The 24,191-nt window shown below is 33.9% G+C and overlaps 3 protein-coding genes across 5 annotated transcripts; all 3 read right to left on the bottom strand.

Annotated features, from left to right (window-relative positions):
* Positions 1-413: 413 nt before the first annotated feature.
* Positions 414-5,047, bottom strand: LOC123016401 (cationic amino acid transporter 4). The gene is made up of 5 exons (XM_044416772.1): positions 4,920-5,047; positions 4,720-4,870; positions 4,473-4,667; positions 827-2,209; positions 414-780 (listed from the first exon to the last, which is right to left on the bottom strand). Exons 2-5 carry the CDS (start codon positions 4,859-4,861, stop codon positions 572-574), a joined length of 1,929 nt encoding a protein of 642 aa, XP_044272707.1. The 5' UTR covers positions 4,862-4,870; positions 4,920-5,047; the 3' UTR covers positions 414-571.
* A 706-nt stretch (positions 5,048-5,753) lies between these two features.
* LOC123016477 (acetyl-coenzyme A transporter 1) lies at positions 5,754-7,923 on the bottom strand. Of its 2 annotated transcripts, XM_044416896.1 has the most exons (4): positions 7,878-7,923; positions 7,470-7,794; positions 6,249-7,424; positions 5,754-6,205 (listed from the first exon to the last, which is right to left on the bottom strand). In XM_044416896.1, the coding sequence occupies exons 2-4, from the start codon at positions 7,680-7,682 to the stop codon at positions 6,035-6,037; spliced, it is 1,560 nt and encodes a 519-aa protein (XP_044272831.1). In that variant the 5' UTR covers positions 7,683-7,794; positions 7,878-7,923; the 3' UTR covers positions 5,754-6,034. The 2 variants fall into 2 exon arrangements, with proteins under 2 accessions (XP_044272831.1, XP_044272830.1); XM_044416895.1 differs by having other exon boundaries at positions 7,470-7,907.
* Positions 7,924-8,048: 125 nt separating this feature from the next.
* LOC123016415 (receptor-type guanylate cyclase gcy-3) lies at positions 8,049-22,882 on the bottom strand. 2 transcript variants are annotated; one of them, XM_044416798.1, is made up of 9 exons: positions 22,757-22,882; positions 18,486-18,756; positions 10,290-10,387; positions 9,971-10,243; positions 9,679-9,927; positions 9,497-9,625; positions 9,108-9,450; positions 8,933-9,056; positions 8,049-8,883 (listed from the first exon to the last, which is right to left on the bottom strand). In XM_044416798.1, exons 2-9 carry the CDS (start codon positions 18,747-18,749, stop codon positions 8,423-8,425), a joined length of 1,941 nt encoding a protein of 646 aa, XP_044272733.1. In that variant the 5' UTR covers positions 18,750-18,756; positions 22,757-22,882; the 3' UTR covers positions 8,049-8,422. The 2 variants fall into 2 exon arrangements, with proteins under 2 accessions (XP_044272733.1, XP_044272734.1); XM_044416799.1 differs by having other exon boundaries at positions 9,679-9,918.
* Positions 22,883-24,191: the final 1,309 nt, after the last annotated feature.

The raw sequence follows: 24,191 nt of genomic DNA, 5'->3' as shown, positions 1-24,191 counted from the left end.
GGATTTTCATATGAGCAAAATATTTGAAATCGTAAGGTTTTGAAAGTCGGTACAATTCAAATTTTCAGAAAGTCAAATTTTGTTTGTACTATTTTAAAAAAATATATGAATTGTAGTTATTTCATGGTATTTTCATGAACGCAATTTTTAGTTTTGATTTTAAGGAGATTCTAAAAAATCTGAAATTTTTATAGTTTTCATTTGTTTACCTACTATAAAAATGTAACAATTTTCAGACTACTCTGCAATTTTTGTATTTTTTTTTATTTTTAACAAAACCTAAAGAGATTTTTTAATCTGGTTATCTAACCATTTTTTTTATTCCTTTTACTAATTAATTTCAGATTCACATTTTTTAAATTTTTGGTTTGAATGATTTTGGCCTAAATAAAAGAGTGTTTTCTTTGTTCCTGTTTATTATAACACCAATGTAGTTATATTTACAATAAATATCTCTATGCTTTGATTTTCAATGTGTCCAACAGAATAACCAGCGAAAACAAATTTTCGTCGATATGCCAGTTATTATTAAAGCAAAAAAAATTCCCTGACTATCCTATTCCTAATTCCCCTACTCGGTACTTTCCTCCTCATCAATAATGGCACTTCGATCGCCATTTGACGATTTCCTTCTGGTCAAAGCTCCTTTAAAYTTAGTTTTCGTAGTGGAGCCCCATTTCTCCTTCACAGCTTCCGAAGACGTCATCAGGATGGAATAACTCGAATTGCCTTCACCTTCCTTGCTGTGATGGATACCATACAAGAAATAGACCAACATTCCTGTGAAAAAATTATGTAATTTTGAAAAAAAATTATAAAAACGGACCTAGAATCATCCAAACGAAAAACCGGAGCCAAGTTAGGACATTCAAATGGACCATAAACTCGATGTTGCACAAAATACTCAAAGCGGGCATTAATGGTACCATTGGTACTTTGAATCTCAACCCGGTGGTGTTCTGYTGATGGGCAATAATGACCATCAGGGATGCRACCATGATGAAGATGAAGAAACTMGCTAGAATTATAGTCCACCAAATGCCGTTCTTAAGGTCYGTCGAGGAGACTTGAAAGAGGATACAGAGGGCAGCACTGAATGTCGTATAGACAAAAACTGAAGCTGTGACCACTGAGCCGGGTTCACAGTGCCCGAAAATTGGCCCCAGCCAACTATACTGGACTCGTAAAGTGCCAACTAGGGTCACTATTTCTGATCCAGGTGTGGTTAATTCTGAGGTAGAAGCAGAAATTTCTGAGGCTGGAGTTGAGGCGGGTTTGACTGGCTCATAGGTCGGTCTGTATCTCAGAATGATGACGCAAGCACTGACTATAGTATAGGCTAGTAAAGTACCAATTGACATAAACTCGACTAGTTTCTCCAAGTCGAATAATAGGGCAATGAGGGCTGAGAATAGGCCGGAAATGACGAGGTTAGTGAGCGGAAGTTGMGTTTTCGAGTTGACGTTGCCGAGAAAACTGAAGAGGAGACCATCAACTGCCATTGCATACATGCATCTWGGGAGYGAGAATAGCGAGCCGAAAAGTGTGGTCGTCATGCCACAAATAGCCCCCAGAGAGACAACATACTTGACCCAGTGCATCCCCACGTGACTGAAAGCCTCCGGAAGGGCTGCATTGGGGTTAATCTCGTAGTAGGGCACTAGAAGAGTCAAGGCTGCTGAGACTAGAATGTACCCAAGAGTGACAACCCCCATGGAGAGTACCGTAGCCATAGGGATGGAAAATGAGGGGTTTTTGGCCTCCTCCCCCGACGTGGCGATGCTGTCGAACCCGACGAAGGCGTAGAAACACGTGGCAGCGCCGGCGATGACGCCCCCTATGCCGTAGGGGAGGAAGCCTCCACGCTGGGAGGTCCAGTTTTGCTCGTCGGCGTAGTAGAAACCGACGGAGATGACGAGGCCCATCACGGCCAGGTTGATGACAGTGAGGAGGCTGTTGACCATGGTTGAGCCTTTGACGCCGATGCCCAGGAGGAGGGCGTAGGCGATGCAGACGGTGAAGGCGAGGAAGTCGGGGTAGCGGCTGAGGAGTTGCTCGTGGAGTTCGCCGGTGAAGGAGATGGTGGTGTTGCTGATGACGCCGCCGAAGAGGGAGTCGACGTAGCCGGACCAAGCGCGAGCCACCGACGCGGCGCCGATCATGTGCTCCAGGAGGATGTTCCACCCGATGACGAAGGCCCAGAATTCGCCTTAAATTGTATAATTTTATAAAAAAAACTGAACTTTAATTTTAATCTAAAAACAACGGAAATTCATTTATTTTCAAACACAAAGTGATTCATAAAAATGAGCTTAGATTTTGCTTTTTTATAGAAATTCAATTTTAAACTTTTTAACTAATTTCAATGTTTGAAATGAGTTTTTTTTATATTCGATCCAACAATATTTTATGCACTTTTCCAACTTCTTAGACCATTATAGAAGTACAAAAAACGTCATTTGGTCTTATTTTAAATTTGTAGATCTTTTGCCAATGTAAAAAAAAATAAAAAATTGATTTCAAGATAAAAAAAGTTCTCTTACTTAAATGCTTATTGGGATTAGAAAAAAAAATGATTAATTTACCTCCCGGACGCAATACCTTGTGTCACTGTGCCGTCACGCCCACAGCCACTGTCTCTGCTCTAATCTATTATTTTCATACATAAATAAAATGTTTAAAAAATTTATTGTTCACGTTTCTACGATGTCTTCTACAATTTTTTCGATCCTTATCAAAAAAAAAAAAAAAAATTCAGCTAATAACTGACTGCATTATCACTAGTCCCCTTCCTTGTGTTGAGTATCATTTGAAAAAAAATTACAAAAAAATATCTTATTACCAATAGATTTTTTGGCACATGTCATGTACGTCTTGTCCCAAAGATTGCTATTCTGAGCTGTAATTTCTTAATTGCCAAAAAAAAACTACAACATATAGTCATATAGAAGATCGGAGTGAAAATTTTTTCAAAAATAAAATTTGCGCAAATAACAACTCTGGAATTAGTTTTACAAATTTTTGGAATTTAATCAAAATTGATTGGAATTATTTGGAATTATTAAAATTATGTTCGGATTACTGGACTTATTTGTGAATTACTGTATTTTTTTTTGAAATTACTGGGGATAATAATCTTTTGAAAATTATGTCGAATTTCTTAGAACTATCGGAATTAATTTGAAATTACAGGAATTATTTTAGAATTACGGAAATTAAGTTGGAATTACAGAAATTTGCAGTTGAGTGCAAAATATTTTGACCGTCAATGTCACACTAAAAAAATTATTCTTTTTTGTCAGAAATTTGACAATAGATTTTTCTGTCTCAAAAAGACAAAAATAGTTTAAACGTCAAATAGCTTTCCAAATAAGCTTGTCAAAAAATGACATTGACGACGAAAATTAATTTAAAATTTTACCTGCTTAGGTAAAATTATAAAAAAAATCATGAACACTACTGTTGATAATTTCTTTTGAAAATTATGTTAATTTTTGTTATCAGAATTAATTAGGAATTACAAGAATTATTTTGGAATTACGAAAAATAAGTTGAAATTACGAAAATGAAGTTGGAATTAGAGGAATTAATTTGGAGTTATAGGAATTAATCTGAAAACAATGCAACTACGATGGATTATTGAAATTATTGAATGTTTTTTGGAATTAGGTACTGGGAATTTTTTAAAATTATTAGAATTATTTTTGAAATTATCGGAAATAATTTCTTTTTAAAATTACGTTGAATTTCTTAGAACTATCAGAATTAATTTGGAATTACAAAAATCAATTTGGAATTTTAAGAATTAATCTGAAAACAGTGGAAATACAATGAATTAATAGAATAAAATATCAATGTCATTCTGAAACTCCTGATTGGTCGTAATCGCTAATTGAAAAAAAGTCAAGAATTGTTTTTTTTTCAAAATTTTGTGTTCTTAAAAACTGTAACACCCACGGGAGACCTAAAATGTCGAAATTTGCTTTTAATTATCAATCGAATGGCACAAACCCGGAGTCGATCGGAGTTACAGTTTCGGCTAGAGCGGAGTTTATAGTTTTTCGATTTTTTTTAATAAAAACATTTTAACTCGAAAACTAACGGTTTAAGACAAAAACGTTTTACACCGTCAAATTCCCCGGATGATTCTCTATGAGATTTGTTCGATTCCGGAACGCTCCGGTTGAGTAATCAAAATATTTGGTCATTAATTTGCGAGCTATAGCATAAATAACGCTGTACTACCATCTTAACCATCGACACACATAAACTCTAGTCCAACCATTGGAAAAAGTCCGAAATGACCAGCTTAACTCCGAATTTATCGCCACTAAATCCCGACTTACGACCGTCGTTAAAATTATTATCGCTTTTAATTAATGTTGATTTTTGCGAGCACTCGGTATAAATAAATAAACCGCTTCTATTTGTGTATATAAAAGAAGGCTTTGGAACGGTTTATTTGCACATACCTATGCTGATATAGGTGTAGACATAGGCAGAGCCGGCTTTAGGGACCCTCGTCCCAAATTCCGCGTAACAAAGGGCCGACAACAAACACGCCAGTCCTGCTAAAAGAAACGAGAGGATTATTCCAGGCCCGGCCATATCCTTGGCCACGGTGCCCGTCAGGACGTAAATTCCCGCCCCCACCATATGGCCCACCCCTGGAATAATTACAATTAAATAATCAAATCTTTCCCGATTTAAAATCGCAACCCAATAAGGTAATGTCGAAAGTGTTAAGGCAGCGGTTGAGAGGAGTCTCCATCACGTCGGAAGGCAGTTGTTTGGTTCGGTTCATTTTTGAACAAATTCCAGACATGACGTGTTTCAAAATCATTTTTCTCGAGCCGGGCATGATTAAGGGCTGAAAACGTCCCTGATAAGCGATACCAGTGATAAAAAGCTCGACTTACTTGATTTTGTGCAATTGTTTGTGCAATATGGTCGGGAACTGAAGGAAAATTCTTATGGGGGTTGGGAAAATGCGCACGTTGCGCGACAAATCGATCGCCGAATCCAGCGAATTTGTAAAAATAGATCGCGTGTTGACATGTGGGGGTGCAAAATAATCGAACAAACAAATTTTGATTGGTTGAGACATTTTTCTGATTTTTGGCCTAAAATTCAAGTCATTTGACCTTGCAAAAAAATTTGCAATTTTGAAATTATCCTGCGCCATCTGGTGGTTAATTAAAACAACCGCAAATTGGAGGGAAATTTAATAATTCAATTTAGTAGAATTTTTATTTATGTTCTGAAGCTTGTATAGAGAGAAAGAATATTTTTTTGACAATTTTTAGATGTCATTAACCTTCTAAATAATTTGTCAGGTACTTGTAGCTCTTAAAAAGTGCTTAAGACATCACTTCCTCATTAATATTTATAATCTCTTGTCACTAGATTTGATTTTAATTTCGAACCTTCTGTAAAGCGTTTAGAAATTGGCAAATTATGTTCATTTATTTCCTTATGTAATGTCTTTTTAACTCATCTGGTAGTTTTTTCAGATTATAAAAGCGATGAAAAGAAAGTTTTGCGACTTGTTTTATAGATTGCAAGCCCGGAAACGGCAATTACGCAATTAAAAAATAATTGATTTTTCATTACTCAGACTCAATAAATACTTTACAACATAGTTATCACTTTTTTCTTCACTTCCTTCAGGGTCGCTCATATAAATGTCAAGTTTTTATGTAAATGACGAGCACATTCCTTGTGCAGCTTTCAAAAGAAATAAAACACAAATCTACTAAAATTACTTTTTATTTCGTGTTGGAAAAATCACACACCATGCGATATTGTCCTTGGTTTGAGGAAATACAAAAATTATAAACATATCAAGATAGACGGCGCCATCTACTAGTCGGAAGCTTGAACCACTCCCGTACTTAATATCACAATCTGCGCTCGTCTCAAATTAACAATAATAAAAGTGCAAAATTTTTACACACTCAACAAAAATAAATAAACTATTTTTGAGCTAAATAACAGTGGGGAAAACAGTGCCAATCTTGAAACGCAAAAATCACTATCTCTTCCTCTTGGTCAATTTCCACGCGTAATCGTCGAGTGACTGGACGTAATTGATTTTTTTGCGGCCCCAAAGCAACCAACTGAAGCCTATGACGGCACAAATGACGGTTTCGATGTAAAACCCGTCCAGGACCGTAACGCACTTGCCTCCTTTAGTGACACACAACTAAAAAAAATTGTAAAAATTGCTTGACTCATTTTGAATTTACCTCTTTTTCGACGGAATTCCGACACGTGTTGTCCAAACTTTCCGTCCCTCCCATACACTGCTTCCACGTTAGGGGATCCACGAAGTATAGTGCCAACATAGCGGGCCAATTTCCCCCCAAATTCGTCACCGTATTCAAAAGCGTCATGTAGGTGCCCCCCACTGAACTATCGCTGATTTTGGCAAAGAAGGCCATGATTGAAACAAACATACAATAGACGCACACTTGATGCAAAGCGTAACAAATGACTAAAAACACAACGTAGAGGAAAGGCAAGCCTTGAGAGGCATCGGGGACCAAAACTGGAGTCACCCACACGAGAAAGGCGGCCACGAAACCGAACAAAAGACGGTAAGGGATGGCCTTGAGGAAAATATCAAGGGGGCGTGGACCGGTGGTGTACTTGGCGATGACGAGAGGCAGGGCAAGTTGGACGGGGATGAGGGGGATGGCCATGAGACCCAGACGCTCCTTGGGAACCCCCGCTTCGACCAGTTTCAAGGTCATGACACTATCAGTTGACGAAAAACCAATCTTGCACGTTAGTAAAATTAGGACCAAGGTCTGGATGGGGCGCAGCGCTAGGATGTCTTTGAGGCTCTTGTACGCCGTTTGGATGTCTCGATCGTGCACAACTTCGCGTTGATTGTCCCTCGACTCACTCTCCTTCTTGAAAACTGCCACTAGAGTAGTGCTCAAAACAAAAATCCACCCCCAGAAATACAAAAAGCCTTGCAAAGTCACAATCCCTGTGTCTTGGGGCTCCGCCCTCAAGTACATGTTGCAGAAACTGGGCGATTCTAGTGCCATAAACACCACGTAACTGAGGAAGAACCCCGCCGTTTGCCCCACACTGTTACACGTGGAGGCGTGCCCCACGTTGTGTTTTTTCAACATTGTTAAAGCCCACCCATCCACTGCAATGTCTTGTGTGGCGGCTAGAAAATTCAACGAGAAGAATAGCAGCGTCAGAATCTCGATGTTGGGCTCGACGGCTTCGCCCCCCAGCCATTGGTCGACGTGGCCGCTCAACAGTAGCATAAACGCGCCGATTAAATATTGGGTCGGTATAAGCCAGGTTTTCCGACGGCCGATCCGGGTGGAAAAAATCGAGTCGACCAAGGGGGCCCACAGCAATTTCAAACTAAAAGGCCAAGTTACGAAGCTGAATTCGGCCTGAAATTCAAATTTAGTGACTTTTTCGGGGTCAAAATCGACTACCTGTTGCTTGTAGCTCACTCCACGGTTTTGGAGGATCATGGGAATGGCCGAACTGAGCCCCAGGGGGATACCTTGAAGGGTGTAGAGACACAGGAGGAGAGCAATGTTTTGTTTGTCGCCTTTGAGGTTTGACGGTCGGCGGTAATGGAGGTTCTCGCCGTTTTCCATCGTGGAGGCTTGTTGAGGAGGGTTTTTCACACGCTTTCGTTCCATATTTTCCACGAAATACACTTGTTTTTTGAGGTTACGTTAAAGCCACGTCATTAATTTAACAGATGGTTACGCTGTGATTTCACAAAGCGTCAATAAAAGGTGGTCAAACACGCTTAAAAAAACATTATTTTAATGATTTCAAGGTGAAATGACATTTAAAATTCATTTTTTAATCTGCAAAAAGCCAACACTCACTCAAAATAATTTGAACTGTCAGTTACGTCATCGTCATACTACCAACCAAATTCATACCAATCTCAGGATCCAATTTTCTCTAAAATTAATTTAAATTTTGGATTTTTTTTACTTAATTTCAAAGCTTTCTAAGGTACAATTAATTATAAAAAATTTTAAAATGCGGTTTTATTGTTTTTATGTTGCATAGATTACATTTCATTAATAAAAAAATTACGTCAAAATTTCTGGTTTAGATTTAAGTTTTACATTTTTTAGGCTCGTGGAGTTATTTTCAGATAATTAACTACATAAAACTCTCGATAAAACCGTAACCACATTATTCGCATGCATTTTTGTGGTTTTATTTGTAGAGTTACATAAACTCCATTTCATCATTATAATAAAAGAAATACGTCAATTTTTGACATTTGAGAAAAAAGTGACATAATGTAAATAATCTTTATTTGTACACATATCTATCCGATCCACGCACACATTTAGAAAAACCTAAATAATAACAACACAGCGACATTAAGGAATGTTAAATTTCAATGTTTATTTCTTCAGAAATAGCTTTCATCTCTCAATCTTCGCATGAAGACAGGTTCGGCGTCTTCATCTTCAGGAAAGTATGTCGGAGTTTCCATTTCTACGCTCCTATTGGCTGCCCCTTCCTTGCAAGTCAGCCAGTATGTGTCCATGAGCCCTTTTCCCTTAACATCGACAAGCCCCCTGTGCTCAGTACGGTAGCCTCCAATCAGGTCTAGAGCCTTTTTCATGTCGAGACTAATATGAATTTTGGAGGCTTCTCCTGTCGATTCCATCCGCGACGCTGTATTGACTGTATCTCCAAAAAGACAATATCTWGGCATTTTTGAGCCCACTATTCCCGCCACGACTGGTCCTGTGTGAGCCCCCGAACGTATCTGAAGCCGTTCGGTCTTCCTATGTGGGATTTTAAACTGTTTGGAACCGGACAGAAGGTCCAAAGCCATGCTTGCAATCTCACACACGTGTTTATTACCTAAAAAAAAATAAATCACACGAGTTGCATACAAACATTTTGCTACTACCGTTAGTGACAGGTAAGCCCGAGGCGACCATGTACGAGTCGCCAATAGTCTCGACTTTGTACACATCGTAACACTCAATTCGGGCATCAAACAACCGATAAATCTTATTCAAAAAAGTCACAACCTGGAATTTTTTATTTAATTGTGTAATTAAAGTTTCCCAAGGTGTCTATACTTCCAAAGGTGTGCTCACTGCGGCGATTTCAGTGAATCCGACAATATCGCTAAAATAAATCGTAACAGAGGCGTAGTATTCAGCGGGGACTTGACGAGTCTGTTTCAATTGCGTCGCGACGCTTGGTGGTAACATTTGGAAGAGTAAAGAATCGCTCTTCTTTTTCTCGCGTTTCAATTCTTTGGCTTTTTTTGCCAAGTTGGCGGCGTAGAGTTGTATCGTGGCAACAGCGTTGTGGACTAGCCAYATTATTATTGGTGAAACGGCCAACACGACAACAAGGATGGCCACGCCTACTGCCTCCTTATTGGTGGCTTCGTATAACGCATCGGTGACGTAGTCTCTGCAAGGGTGGGGTGAATTTGGCGCAATTTTTGAATAACTAATACCTGATTGTGTGGCGTAGATAGCGTTGCAATTTGCGTAATTCGTCAGTGTAAGTTGCAATAGAGTCGAAATAGTCCAAAGCTTCAGTTATGTTAGGTTTACGTTTCTCATTACGTGTGATAATGTCGTTGCTGAAATATGTTTTATGTTTTAGGTCATTCAGAGTGWCACAAGTGTTACATACTTGAATTTTACTTTGCCATAGTCGACCATTGAATAGGTCAATTTTTTGTACTCATSTTTCATCTGAGGGACAAAATTCAACGAACTGTTGAGTAGGTCTTTAGCAATGGCGTCGTGTCTTATATAACTCGTGTGATTGGCACTTTTGAGTTCCCCTCTTCCGAAATAATTGACACCGTAGACACTCGCAATTCCTGTACTCTCAATACTCTTGAGTAAATTCTTGAACGCCAATAAATACCTTGAAAGACTTTGATTCAGATAAATTAAAACAGTCACGTGACTATCCCCACCTCCATACACCACTATTATCCGCTTCCTTGATCTGATTGGTCAAGTGTTCCAACATGGCGGCATTTACTGAAGTATACCACAACAAGACTTCAGTCATTGTACTTTCCTCTCGACTCAAAACTTTTATCCGAAACTCATCAAGTTTTTTTTGGAAGGTGTCTTTGTCCAGATGGGTCACTTGACCGTCATCTGAAGGTAGAGAGACTTCAGGCCAACTGCTCATATTTTGTAGAGCAGAATTCGTCAGATCGAAGCGCCGCGATAGGTTAGATCTTGAAAAATAAGTTGTTTGGAGTTTTTTCTAAAGTTGAAACTTACCGTAAGTTGCTGCCATTTGTGTAAACGTGAAAAGCGACTTCGGAACGCTCTAATTGCATTCTTGTCACAACTTTGCCGAGCTCTTCGGCTATAGTCACCTGAAAATTTTAGTAATTTTTGACTTAACGAATTTCTATGGAGGGGCAATGAGTCTGATTTTCGTTTTTTGTGTTTAATATTTTAATTATATTTTCGATACGGTGTTTTGGAGGGGTGCGTATGAAAGTTGACCTACCCGGTACATTTTTACAGAAAATAGTAAAAATTTCTATATATAGGGTGTTAAAAAAAGATTGCAAAATATTTAAGAGGGTAATGTTTATGTTTCTCAAGACTTTTTTTATTTGTTTTGGTCTATACTAAAGTCTGTTTTTTTTAAATGGAAATTACCAAGTCAAAATTTTGGTGAAAAAATTGGTAGCAGCTTGTCTCTGTAGCCACAAATTTTGTTTGCTCTTTGTTTTTGTACCTAGAAATTTTGTTAAAAAATTATGGTTATGTGTTCCAATTGAGATGAAGGCAAAATGTTGACTTTTATGAATCTTGTGTGCCTGTTTGCTCTTTGAAAGCGCTATAGTTGGATAACTAAGGAAAAACATCATTACCTAAGGCCTAAAGACAGAATTCAGTGCTAATAATTTTGACAGAAACACACCGCATGTAAGTACACTGTTGTGGACAAAAATGAGATTCTTGCTACAAAAACTTTGAAGAAAAAGGATGTATATACAGAATTATTTAGCAAAAGATACAAGTAGGTATTATGATTGGCAATAAATTGTAATTGATTGAAATGAGCTCAAAGTTGATGCATTTTATAAATTCTTCTTCAGCTTTAGTTTCAAAATTATTACTTTTTCAACTCATTCCTCAAAAAACGATCCACAAGACACTAATTTAATTGCGTTCTTTCTGAGGTTCTTTCTCATTCATGTTTATTTTGTATTCTTGTCAATTTTTTGCTAAAAATCAAGAATGTTTAGCAAACCTGCATTACAAATTGCGTCTACATTTTAACGGTTTTTTTTCTAATTTCCAGCTTTCGAATTATTCGTTTACAAATTTCGAAAAACTATTAGTGTACCGAATTTGTTTCTTTTTTGGTGTTTCGTCTCTAAATTTTCTTAGACGATTTTTTGTGTTGACATTTAATGACATTGTTTTCAAATTAATTCAAAAAACCGGAACTGATGCCAACTTCATTTATTAAAATTACCATTAATGAATTTACTAGTGATGCCAACGTTAAGACTGTTTGGCATTTCCATTAAAAAAAATAACTTTATCTGCAAACGTCACAAAAGTGACCACTTTTATGACTAAATGACACAGGTAAAAGTTTTACTTTTCAGACATGGAGTAAAAACACTGTTTTTACGCCTAGGCGTTTTTACTTTTACTTGACACTTACTTTGACATTTATCACTGTTGTCTCTTTCTTGTCTCTTTCGCTTTTTCAGCATTTTCTGGAGAGGTACAAGGTAGATTATCAGCATTCAACATATTGCACTATAAACTACACCAGTTATACACCAGTTAAATCAATCAACACTTTCGAAATCTCAACACAAATTCCGAAACTGACGAGTGACGTTTGTTACGATTTTATTGCAAAGCGTCCTGATTATTGAGGTGATTTACTTGATTATTGGTGTGCTTTTCGTTCCATCTGAATCGTTTGCAGATAAAATAGTATATGTTATTTGGAGTAAAAGTGAGTTTATGTGGCTCAGCTGAATCCATTTGCCTCACTCCGTTCGGCAAAATGAACGTTCAGCTTCGCCACATAAACAATCACTTTTACTCCTAATAACATAATCTACTATTATAATCTCCTAAAATATTTTACAATCTTTTTTTAACTCCCTGTATATTCCTGAATTGATGTGCCCTTATAAATTTTCTCCGTCCATTTCCGTCCAGAACCCCTATAATGTCTCTCGAGCAGATAATTAAGAAGCTATCAGCCTAAAAAAGCATTTATCTCTCTCGGAAATGAACCCGTCTTGGGTTAATTTTTTKGTTGAGATTAAAAACGATAAATCGTCGGGTCTCGAAGTCTCTAAATCCTTTCCTGTATGTGTGGAGATCTAAATCTGAATTAGTCRCGATGTCTGTTACAAGGTTTAAATAGGYCATTCGTGCTAATCCATGATAAAGCTAAAACCCGAAAGATCAGCGTTGACTGGCGGTAATTGGCGCCGAGGCAACCTAATGAAAAACCTATTACCAATTTATTATCCCGAATTGATTAATACCAGCTATCGAATGGTTATGACCGGTTTCCTAACATCGCTTCCGTTAGGTTGGTATCAATGTATCAATCATCCGATCGTTTTACACTGTCCCCAACACAATAAAAAACAAACAGTAGAAAAACACATATTGACACAAAGAGGAACGGCGTGGCTTCGCCTCTTCTCTTAATTCATCAAGGTGATTAAACACGCCGACATATTTGCTTGCATGTAATTCATTRCCTAAGCCACCTTGTATGAAACACAACGGCGTTCAATTACGAAAAGATTAACACAGATAAAGCCTACTTGATAACTRTCATTCGACGATTGTAATAACTGGGGCGTCGCGACGCGCCAATTTTTAATCGACGGAGACAAATTTTCATCAACCAAACACCAAATTTGTTTTATTTGATCATAAAGCGTGTGCGGCTCATTAGGGTGCTTTTCTTCCGCACGTGTCACGTGGCCTGATTTCACTTGAAACATTTTACCAAATTAGACCTTTCAAGAAAAAAAGAAAAACTGAATTACAATTAGGCAAAATTCCTCATATCACGTTCATACCCATGTGTTACACCATGAAACATAAATAAAAGTCATTATTTAAATTGTTCCTACTATCTATGCTAATTTTTGTCATAAAAAAAAAATTAAAAATTGAAAGAATTATAATGTATTATGAAATATTGTAAAAAAAATCAAGCAAAAAAAATTAAAAATGAAGGGTTGTTAATTACAACAAAAAAATAAAATAAAAAAAGTAATAATTTGTCAGATAAAAATGTGTCTGTTATTATTTTCATGGATTAAGAATCAGACAAAAATTTGTTATAGCATTCTTTACTCTTATTAAATTAAAAATAGACTGCAATGTTCAAATTAAAATGACATAAAAAAACGTATGTCAAGACAGAAATTTGTTGAAACAAATAAAGTAAAATATCTTTTAGCAATAGAAAAATAATACAAAACATCACTGAAAACTCAAAAATTTTAAATGTAAAAAATAATAAACAAATAATAAAAAAATACTAACGAAAAAATTTACTGCTTTACAGCGTAAAATTATATTACACAAAAACTAAAAAATAAAACAAAAATTTGTTCATGAAGTAAGATTACATTATTTAAATTTTGATTTATAACATATCATAAAATTTTGTAATAAAAAAAGTAAAATTACAAGAGAATAAATAGTAGATTACATATCGAAGTGGAAAGTGTTTCATTTCTTGCGTCGAGACAGAAATGAAACTTTCCACCGACGTTTGCATACAATTTTATTCACAAACGCACTGTTCATTTTTGCAAAAAAAGTAAAAAAACGTTCAAAAAGTTTGATTTGTCAATCGTGTCAACTGTTTTCATCGTCATGGCAACAAACATTATAATTGATGCCTTTAATTGTGACAAAGTGGACTAAAAAATCAGGGTAGTCATAGAGGTAAATAATAAAATAGAGGTAGGTAATAAGAGGTCAGTAATGAGTCACTTTTAAACCTCTTATATGGTTGTGAATAAAAAATATTACGAAYTAATAAAACCTTAAAATCCGAAAATAAAACTCAAAAAGTAACTAGGAACAATTTAAATGGCCAAATTTTTGTCCTAAAATATTATAAAAAGAAATAAAAAAAGAAATTGTGCAAAAATTATGTTTAAATGAAATCTTGGTATAGAGCCTGTAATAAAAAAATAAAGGTAAAATATGATAATTTTATTATGATTTAAAATATCATACAAATTTTTTTATTCTTCGATACTGTCAAAATTTACGGTTTTTCTCCCGTGTAAGGTAGTTTTGACAACTGTTTGGCATTTCTCAATACGAAATTATTTTTGACAGATTTAAATCAAGTTTAAGCCTTGTTGAGTCTAATTTGAATAATTGTATTCAACTGTTTGAGTGTAAATCGGACGCTTTATTCCACCTCATGGATGATAAACCACTCGTTACTCTCGTGGTTTAATAATCCACTCGGTGCAATAATTGTTGTATGTAAATAACTATTAAAGTAATGTCTCAAAAATAACGTTTTTAGTCTAAATTAACACAAACTTATTGCAGTTATTGTAAAATACTGTAACAAAAAACCTGAATATTCTAGCATGAGAAAAAAAAACAAAAGAATTAAAGTTCAAAAATTGTAAATATAAAATATACATACTAAGTGAATAAAAAGTATGGAACCAAACGTTTTTTGCTTAAACTATTCATTTAAAAAAAAATAATTCATGAGTGATAAAGTACTATAAAAATGTGATGTTTTAACAAGAATAACATTTTTCAAAATTTCCTTTTGTTTTTGAGTTCTACAAAAAAATTATTTTTTTAAATGGCAACCCACTATAAAATCATTTTTCGCATAAAAGCTATACTCTAAGAATTACAATTATATACTTTATGTTTAATTTTTTTACATAAATTGCAATTTTGACAAAAAAAATCGCGTAACTCAAAAACAAAACAAAATTTCGTTCTGAAAATACGATCACATTTTTTATATTATTTTAATCTATATTAATTATTACTTTCTGGAGGCAAATGATTAAAAATAAAACCGCTTGGTTCCATACTTTATATTCACCCTGTATAAGCAATTGTTCATTGCAGTCATAATTCATCTGGTAATACTTTTAAATTTAAATATTACAAAAAAACAACAGAGAAAACCGCAAATTTTTAGAAAAAAAATATTTGTATAAAATTTTATTAAATTATGGAATAGGTATGTATTTTTTAACAAAAAATAAAAATGTGTAATACTGAAAGATAAAATATAATATTAAAAAATTAAAACAAAATATAATATTTTATCACGCCTTAAAATATCAGTAGCGAATCAAAATTTAGACAAACATTTGCTCATAGCCCGTCCATATAAATTTGTTACATTGTGACATAACCTATCAAGAAAATAGAAAAAAATACTGTAATTGGTGCTAAAAGTGCCAAACCACAAGCGTATCTTGTAATCTTGCAATGTTTTCTCTTTTGTTTAGGAGAAGAAAAATTGTGGGATACAACTCGTAGCACAACAGTCTCGATGTTTAAATATTTATAGAGCTGCTATATTGTACAGGGTGCTGCATTTTGGATGTCTGAATAGGGAATTTCCGAAACTAAGAGGTTTAGCCAAAAACGAGTAATACATTCTGGGGCTCATTTTTTGAGAAAATAATATTGGTTAAAACCGCATCCCGCTATCGTATTTTGTTTTCGACTTATAGACAAAAATTGACATTTTAGCGAAATCTAAAAAAAATCATATCTTCGTTATTATAGAAGACACAGATTTGAAATAAAGACATTATTGAGGCACTTTTTTACGTAGAATTTAATAATGTTGTTAACATTTTTTTTCAGTTGTTTGTTTAGCCGTAATAAAATAAACTCGTATTTTTTTAAATGGGTATCATAGATGACTATGTCATTTTTAAAAAGCTTGTTTTTTTCGTATCTAAATATCTATATTTTTATTTCTATTCTATATATATTCTATATATTCTATATTCTATATATTTGTAACAAATTATTATTATACATTTTTAGCAAAAAATTTTTGTTCGCAGTTGGCCATGAAAAAATGTTGCATCTTCAACTAAAAGGATTTAAACTATATTATATTCAACCAGTGTCACTAATGAAAGAGTTTTCTAAGTACTAAGTAATGAAAAAGATGCAAAATAAATTGTAAATCGACTTATTGGCGACTAATAACATTTCTTTGTTTTTAAACAATCTAACATTTCCATTGTAACTTCTAGTATTACATAGAGTGTTGTAAAAAAAGCCGCTTTAAATCTTCAATAAAATATATTTTATATGACACAAAAATGACGATATGGCTATTCAAATACCCAAATTCCGTCTATGTGAAACGTTGTTCTACCTCCATTAGATCATCAAAAAAATGTTTTTTGTAATTGTGTTGACTGTTGACACATTTGTTTGTCCTATTTTTGGATTTTTTAAAAATATGTAATAATTTTGTTCTGAGGCGCTCGCATATTTGTTCAATGCTTCTACCGTATCGTATTTTTTAAATCTTTATAATTTTATCTATTTTTTCATCTATTTTACAGTTCACAAAACTCTTATTGATTATTATTTACACATTTGGAGTGAAATAGTTTTTCCATTATCACACAAAACATGTATTTCACTTTTTAAGTATAGTTATAAAAAAATATTTTGTTACAAATATATATTTTTTAGATCAGAAAAAAATAAGCTTTTCAAAATTGCCATAGCCGTCTATGATTTCTATTTAAAAAAATACAAGTTTATCTTATTACGGCTAAACTAATAACTGAAAAAAATTGTTAATTACATTATTAAATTCCTCGTAAAAAGTGCCTGTATAATGTCTTTATTTCAAATCCGTATGTTCTATAATAACGAAGATATATATTTTTTTTGGATTTRGCCAAAACAGGGCCGTACCCAAGGGGGGGTTTAGGGGGTTCAAACCCCCCCCCCCCGAAATGCTGAGCACTTTGTTATATAGTGTTATAAGTGTTAAAAATTTAGTTTTTTTGTTATTTTAATGAGTTAATTTTAAATTTTTAATTTTTAATTTTTCATGTGTTAATTATACAGTGTTTCATTTTTATTGTTAGGTACAAATTTAAATAGTCAATAGAATATTTAATTTTAAGATAAAAATGTTTTGAAAAATGCTATGAAAAGGAGCTACACCCTCCTAAAAAAGGTACGTTTTTTAAAGGGTTTTTCCTAATATTTCAGAATAGATAAAATTACAAAATTTTGTACTTTTATATGTACACCCAAACAAATGCCAAATAACAAAAATTTTAATCAGGGGCGTCCTAAACGGTAAAGCAAATTTAATTTTTAATTTTTATGCTGTTTATGGTCTGTAACATAAATTTTTGAACCGATTTTTACTAAAAATCCGTAAATTGTATCGGAAAAACACAAAAGACCTTTTTTATGAAAACTATGAAATTTTGTTGCTGAAAGTGGCAAGAAACCACAGGCAAAATAGTTAGAGTAAATTTTTACCCTAATCCCATCTAGTTTAGGAAACACCTAATTAAAAATTTCAACATTTTATTTTTGTACTTGTTTAGGTGTATAAAAGTTATCATCTGTAGCAAATTTTGAATTTTTTTTTCTAAAATGATTTCGGAAATATTGAAAAAAACCTATTAAAAGACGCACCCCTTGCGTAGCATTTTTCGATATATGTTCATAGAAAATTTTTGTTTTAAAAATGAATATTCATCTCCTGTTTAAATTTGTAACAATAAAAAGTATTAAAAATTTATTTTATTTTTTGTTACTTTTGTGAGTTAATTTGTATTTTTTTTATGTTTAATTAGGATCTCTTATTTCATTTTAAAATAAAAACGTGTACTTAGAGATTTTTGCTTTTTAATCCGTCTTCTTTAATTTCATTTTCATGGACCAACAAGAAACCCCCCCCCCCCGAAATAAAATCCTGGTTACGGCCCTGCGCCAAAATGTCAACTTTTGTCTGTAAGTTGAAAACAAAAGACAATAGCGGGATGCGGTTTTAACCAATATTATTTTCTCAAAAAATGAGCCCCAGAATGTATCACTCGTTTTTGGCTAAACCTCTTAGTTTCGGAGATTCCCTATTCGGACATCCAAAATGCAGCACCCTGTACATTTACAACAATTTTCAATCTGTTTTGAGTACTTAATTTTACTTTGAAAGTGTCTTTTTTTATCTAAACCTTTACGTGTCCCAATTCCGGTCTCTTCATCTCCAAATCAGGCCAACAATGGCTTCAAGTTCGAACTCCTGAAATTTGCATCTGAACAAAAATTCAATTTATTTCCTCCAACAAAGCCGGAACGAAAAGATTACGCCAAAGACTTGTCTGCTATAAATTTCTCATTGTAAAACCTCCCAAGCATATTTATCTAAGCCGACATGGGGCGAAATGAGACGTCAGTCACCTGGTTTTCAATATCCATGACTTCTTGTCGATAGACCATGATGTTGTTGAGTATGACGGCTGTTTGTACAATCAGGGCCATGATGGGGATGAAGGGCAAGACGAGCATTTGCAAAAGGTGCAATTTGCGCCCTTTGCCATCGGCGGGGTTGGCCGATTTGGCACAGCAGTAGCCACGAGGGGCTTGGGAGACGTCCTCCGAGCTGAGGGAGCGCAAGGAGGCGTCGTCGCCCTGCGACACGTTGTTGGAGTTCTGCTTCGACATTGTCGCACTGGAAAACAAAGAGTTTCACAAAATGATAAATAGTTTTTTCGCGGAAAAGCCCCGGTTATTAATTGGAAATTTCACACGTGGCTGAGGGTGGTTTTAAAGTAATTAACATGTCAGCGTCCATTATTTTGAATGATAATTGGAATTCTTTCATCGGGGTTTTTCACCCGGAACGTTTAATTAGCTGATTAGTAATAAGAGTAGACGTGTCATGCGGATTATTTTTTTCGGGAGAGACTCGAATTTCATTCACTTCACGGAATGCCAATTATTTCACGCAAATATTTATAAACTTTTTGATAAAAGCGGCGATAAATCAATTTTTCAGCGACGTGCCGACTGGATTTAAATAAGATTTATTGGGGGCACAAAGTGGTTTTGCTGAAATGAGCCGCATAAAAAGATTCACACTCGAAACAAAACAAGTTTCATTAAAACATTATCATGCATCGATTTTCGCAATTACATCTTTGAATAACTTTGATATATTTGCGTTCGCAAACAGACGTAACGAAGACAATTTTGCATAAAAGACTTATGAATTATTTATTTCGTGGGGTTGCACATCGAGACTCAAAGTGGATAGGTATTCAGTTTTTCAGTAAATTTTTGCGTTGTTTTGCTTTCAGAATAGCTTTTTGTTTACTCTTTAGCCCAAGGAAATTTACCTAAAAATTTTCAGAAGTACATACTAATTTCAGTACTGAAGGAATCATTTTTAAATTCATGAGACTGCGCCATTACGCCTCTGGCCAGTGTCTACTCTTTACTTTGAAAAAATTTTTTTTTCTTTTCTATAATGTTTCATGTATTTCTTTAAAGAAATTCAAAACCTAGCCCGAATAATGTTTTATGCTTAAAAATCTACAACTTTCACTGCGCTATCACGCCTCTAGACGATGTCTTTGTTCCAATATAATGTATTCATTCAGACATAAAACGTTTGTACAGTGCATTGGAATCAATTTTAAACTTTACAATTTTTTTGATTTTTGTTGAAATTCGATTGTTTTTACAATTCGCTACTCACATTCAAAACACAAAAGAATTGTTATGCATTTTCTGAGTTTTTTGAAATAAACTCCTCCACGAACAAATTTTATTCTTTTAGGCATTGTAGAATACAGCAAAAACAAAAAAGTAAAAAAATATCTGCTTTTATCTCACAATTTATTAATTTAATTAATTATTGTAATTATTGCACACTTCCTTAACTTTTGTGGAACAGATTAATATAAGTGTAAAAAACGTTATTTTGGATAAAATACTTTAAGATTATTTATTTTTTGGGCTTAGATATCAAGTGTTTTGTATTTCAGTAAAATTTTGGGTTGTTTTGCTTTAAAAATATTTTTTTTACTCTTTAGCGTCAAAAAAACTACAATTTTTAGAAGTCTTTGAAAAAGTCAGTATAGCTAAAAAAGAAATATGTTTCAAGCACTGAAATTTTTATGAAAGCAGTTTTCATATTCAAAACTTAAACTTTATGTTACTGCGCTATTACGCCTCCAACCAGTGTCTTTGCTCTAATTTCATGAATTCATTTATACAGTGAGCGGGAAAATTATGGAATAATCTTATTGAAAACATTTTGTTATTTTATTTTGGCAACAATGCTCAAACAGGTCAATTTTCTTTTCAAAAAATGCACAATTTTCAACTTGATTTGTTGATACTAAAACTTACGTTTATTACTTTTTAAATTTCGACAATTAAATTCGAATTAGTTTAAAAAATTAGGGGTTTTTATTGAAAAAAATGTCGATAACGTTATCACTCAAAAACCAAAAAGTGTATAATTTTATATCAAAAAACGAATTGTGTATTTTTCAAAAACCTGTTTGAACATTTTTGCCAAAACAAAATACATTCAGTTTTAATAAAATTATTCCATAATTTTGCCGCTCAGTGTATATAAAATTTTGAAAAACGTATTTTTTGCGTTTTTACACCGTTTTATGCGCTTTTGGCGAAAATTAATATTTAGCTTGAAAAATGTTTTGGCCTTAAAAATCTGCAACTTTTAGAAGTTTTTGAAAAAATCAATAAAGCACATATTTCAGTACTGAATTTTTTGTTGAAGCAAGTTCCACATTTAAACCTTATGTCACTGCGCCATCACGCTCTCAGCCAGTGTCTCTGTTCTAATCCAGTGGATTTATTTGTAAATAAAAATTTTAGAAAATTATTTTTTGCGTTTCTACAACGTTTTATATACTTCTCTTCAACTCTTTGGAATGAATTCAGATCAAATTTATAGTCTTAAATTTTTTTGCTTTCTCAAAATCGTCTTAATTCACTTTTCTGACTTTCTAGAACTAACGTCATTTGATCCAATTTTATAATTTTATGAAAAACTGAGTTATTTACATGTTGTGTATTTACAAACTCAAGAACTCAAGAACATTTTTTTACATCCGATCCAATAACGTTTTACGTATTTTTCTGATAAAGTCATTTTTTCCTACATCGCGGCTCAAATTCGTCAGAATTTTTATTTGCGTTGTCATTTCACCCATAAAACGAAAAATTATGAAAATGCGCTTATAACCCTGCCACCATAAACTTGTGTACAATAAAATTTATGAATATAACTCGCCATTACATAAAATGAATATTAGCACCACTCGAAGAAAATTTCTCAGTTAAAAACCCTCTTGTGAGATTTATTCAAAGTCGGTTATAAAATAATTTCACAATAAAGTTAATCCACTCTTTGAAACTTTCAATTTGGATTTAAAATTGTAATTAAGTCAAGAGAGCAAAAAAAACCGTCTCGAATTCGTTCAAATAATCAACCACTTGACTAGAATTTTAATTAAAATTAAGTGTATCATCAACACGCACATTTTTGTTTTTCGCAAACTTCCAAAACCGCGACGAAAAATTTCGCCAAGTTAAGCCGTTCAGAGTTAATTTACTAATTAGATTCACGCCATCGCCTAGGCAATCTAATTTTCGCACCAACAATAAGGCCAGTAATTAAATTGTTCCGCAATTAAGACGATACAAGCAAAGAAGGACGTCAAGCACACAAATCAATCATAATCAGAGGTGGAGAAATACACGATCAATTTTATTGCTTTCTTCTCCATCGCGAGATTCCGAAACTTTGTGCCAAATTTATTTTTACACTGGCGGATTAAATTCGGATCATTTGTTTTTTCCAACGCGTGTTTTCGACCTTAATAAAAATACAAATAAATCGATCTGGGACGAAAATGGGGTCCCAGGAAATGATAAATAAAAGAAAGATGCTTTTTCGCAAGCAATTAATTATTTAAACAACAAGGTCGTAATTATGTGGGCGAAAGTAATTTAACGGTTTCTATGCCAAAATATTAAACTTGGAACATTTACAACTCTCTCATTATTTGTGTAATGTAATCAGGTTTAAAATTAAATTACAAAACACCAAAACAAATTGGATTAGTTCGGAAAGGAGAAGATTTATTAATCGAAAAGTGAGACATTAAAATTTTAGTGTCTGAAACTGAAATTAAACTTTTCTGCTGAAGTAGCACAGTTGTTTTTTCCGGATTATTTCCACTCTTTGCCCTTATTGACATCGAGCAACTCAATTGGCTCCAAACTTTTTCTAGATTACGAGTTTTTATTTTTTTTTATAAGTTAAATTGGAATAACAACTGAAAACTCAACCCATTTTGGAGATAATCGCATTTGTTGATATTTATTTGAATTGTACTTGGGTTACCAGAGCCATAAACACGTTTTTACCGACTTTTAATTTTAATTGTTGCCTGAAACGACTATTTTACGAGCTTTTGAGTAAAATTAGCTGAAGTGTCGCAGTAAATCTTGAGTTTTTTTTTAAGTTGGAAATTTAATTTAATTATTTTTGACCTAGTGTGTTTTTATCGTAAGAAAAATCGCCCCTTTTGTGGCTTGCTTGATTAAATGAAATTCTCTCTCGATTTAATGAATTATCAAGGCCTCATTTATTTATAATCTCATGTCGTTGCCAACCAAGAAATACTTACCATCGACGAATTTCGAAAAATAGTGTCGACACTTAATTTTGAAAAATTTTCATGGGTAACATGATTTATGTGTAGTGTCCGCGTACGAAAAGGCGGCCTTGGAACGCGTCCGTCTTTACGACGCTTTCAGACGCTACTGAAACTGAAAGATGTCCAAAGCGTCACTTTTCAGCGCAACATTTGTGCTACAAGGGAGTTTATTGGGCTTCGAATGGTCAGCAGTTGCTAATGTACGCGATTATAGTTGTTATCGGGAGAGAATTAGTTATCACTTTAATTAAATTTTTCAGTCGTAGGGATGTTTTTTTGAGGGTGTTTTAAGGAAAAAAGAAATAAAAGAGGGACGAAAGTTTTATAGCGTCGTTTAGGCGCTCGTAAAAGCAAAAAAACTCTGATTTGGACAATGATTATTGTTGTATTTTTATACAAGGTGATTCAAGTTTTACATGCACCCCTAAAACTAAGTTTTTTAAAAGTATTTTTGATTTTTAACTGTTTGACCGGTTTTCGATGTTTCATTCACAAACGTCACAAAAATGATTACTTTTATGACTAAATGACACAAGTAAAAGTTTCACTTTTCAGCCATGGAGTAAAAATTCTATTTTTGCAACTAAGCGTTTTTATTTGAAATTTACCAATGTTATCTCTTTCTTCTTCTTATCTCTTTTGCTGTTTTAACAATTTCTGGAGAGGTACATTGTAGATCATTAGCATTCGACATTTTGCACTACTTACTGCACTAGTCATCCACTAGTTAAATTATTAAACACTTTTGGAAATTGCAACACAAATTCCGATACTGACGCGTGATGTTTGTTTATAAGCATCGTTGTTATGATTTCATTACTTGCAAGCGTGCTGTTTATTTTGTTCATTTACTTGCTAATTATTGTGTTGCTCTTTACTCTCGATCTGAATACGTTTGCGGATAAAATAATATATGTTATTTGGAGTAAAAGTGAGTTTAAGTTGAATTATTTGCACAATGTACTATTGTTTGTCAATTTTTTGATGAGAAAAATTTGTCTTTTTATCTTGTGCTATAGCAAAAATGTTGACAATAAAAACGAGTCTGATCTAAAGATATCCTTAGATCCTTTCATACTTATCTACAAATGTACTCAACTCGTTAAAAAAGATTTTTATCGGTTATCAGTAAACAGATTTGCGACCTTGAAACCTCCTCAACCCTTTCGCTACCAAAATAAAACAAATTTTAATCTATTAAATTTTTTTTTCCTTATTTTTAATTGATTTGATCACAAGCAGTCAATCCTTCCCCCACGCAAGACGCGTACTCCATCAAATGTGGGATAACATTTTGTTCCAAGACGCCACTAAAAAGGTGGGCCCATGGTCCTCGTGCGAAAACTGCAACGTCATCGCCGCCGTGTGTTTCAGAACTTAAGGGAGCAACGGCTGGGAATGAGTA

Source organism: Tribolium madens, unplaced genomic scaffold, assembly GCF_015345945.1.
Source record: "Tribolium madens isolate multiple individuals breed KSU strain unplaced genomic scaffold, Tmad_KSU_1.1 Scaffold_1;HRSCAF=32;Tcas5.2_LG8, whole genome shotgun sequence".
Classification (NCBI taxonomy): Eukaryota; Metazoa; Arthropoda; class Insecta; order Coleoptera; family Tenebrionidae; genus Tribolium; species Tribolium madens.
Note: the sequence above shows the minus strand (reverse complement) of the source record. Positions and strands in the feature narration are given on the sequence as shown.

Coding starts and splice junctions, on each gene's coding strand:
- LOC123016477 (XM_044416896.1), bottom strand. CDS start 7,682: ATGGAACGAAAGCGTGTGAAAAACCCTCCTCAACAAGCCTCCACGATG. Junction 7,425..7,469: donor GAGTGAGCTACAAGCAACAG/GTAGTCGATTTT, acceptor TTTGAATTTCAG/GCCGAATTCAGCTTCGTAAC. Junction 6,206..6,248: donor GGAATTCCGTCGAAAAAGAG/GTAAATTCAAAA, acceptor AATTTTTTTTAG/TTGTGTGTCACTAAAGGAGG.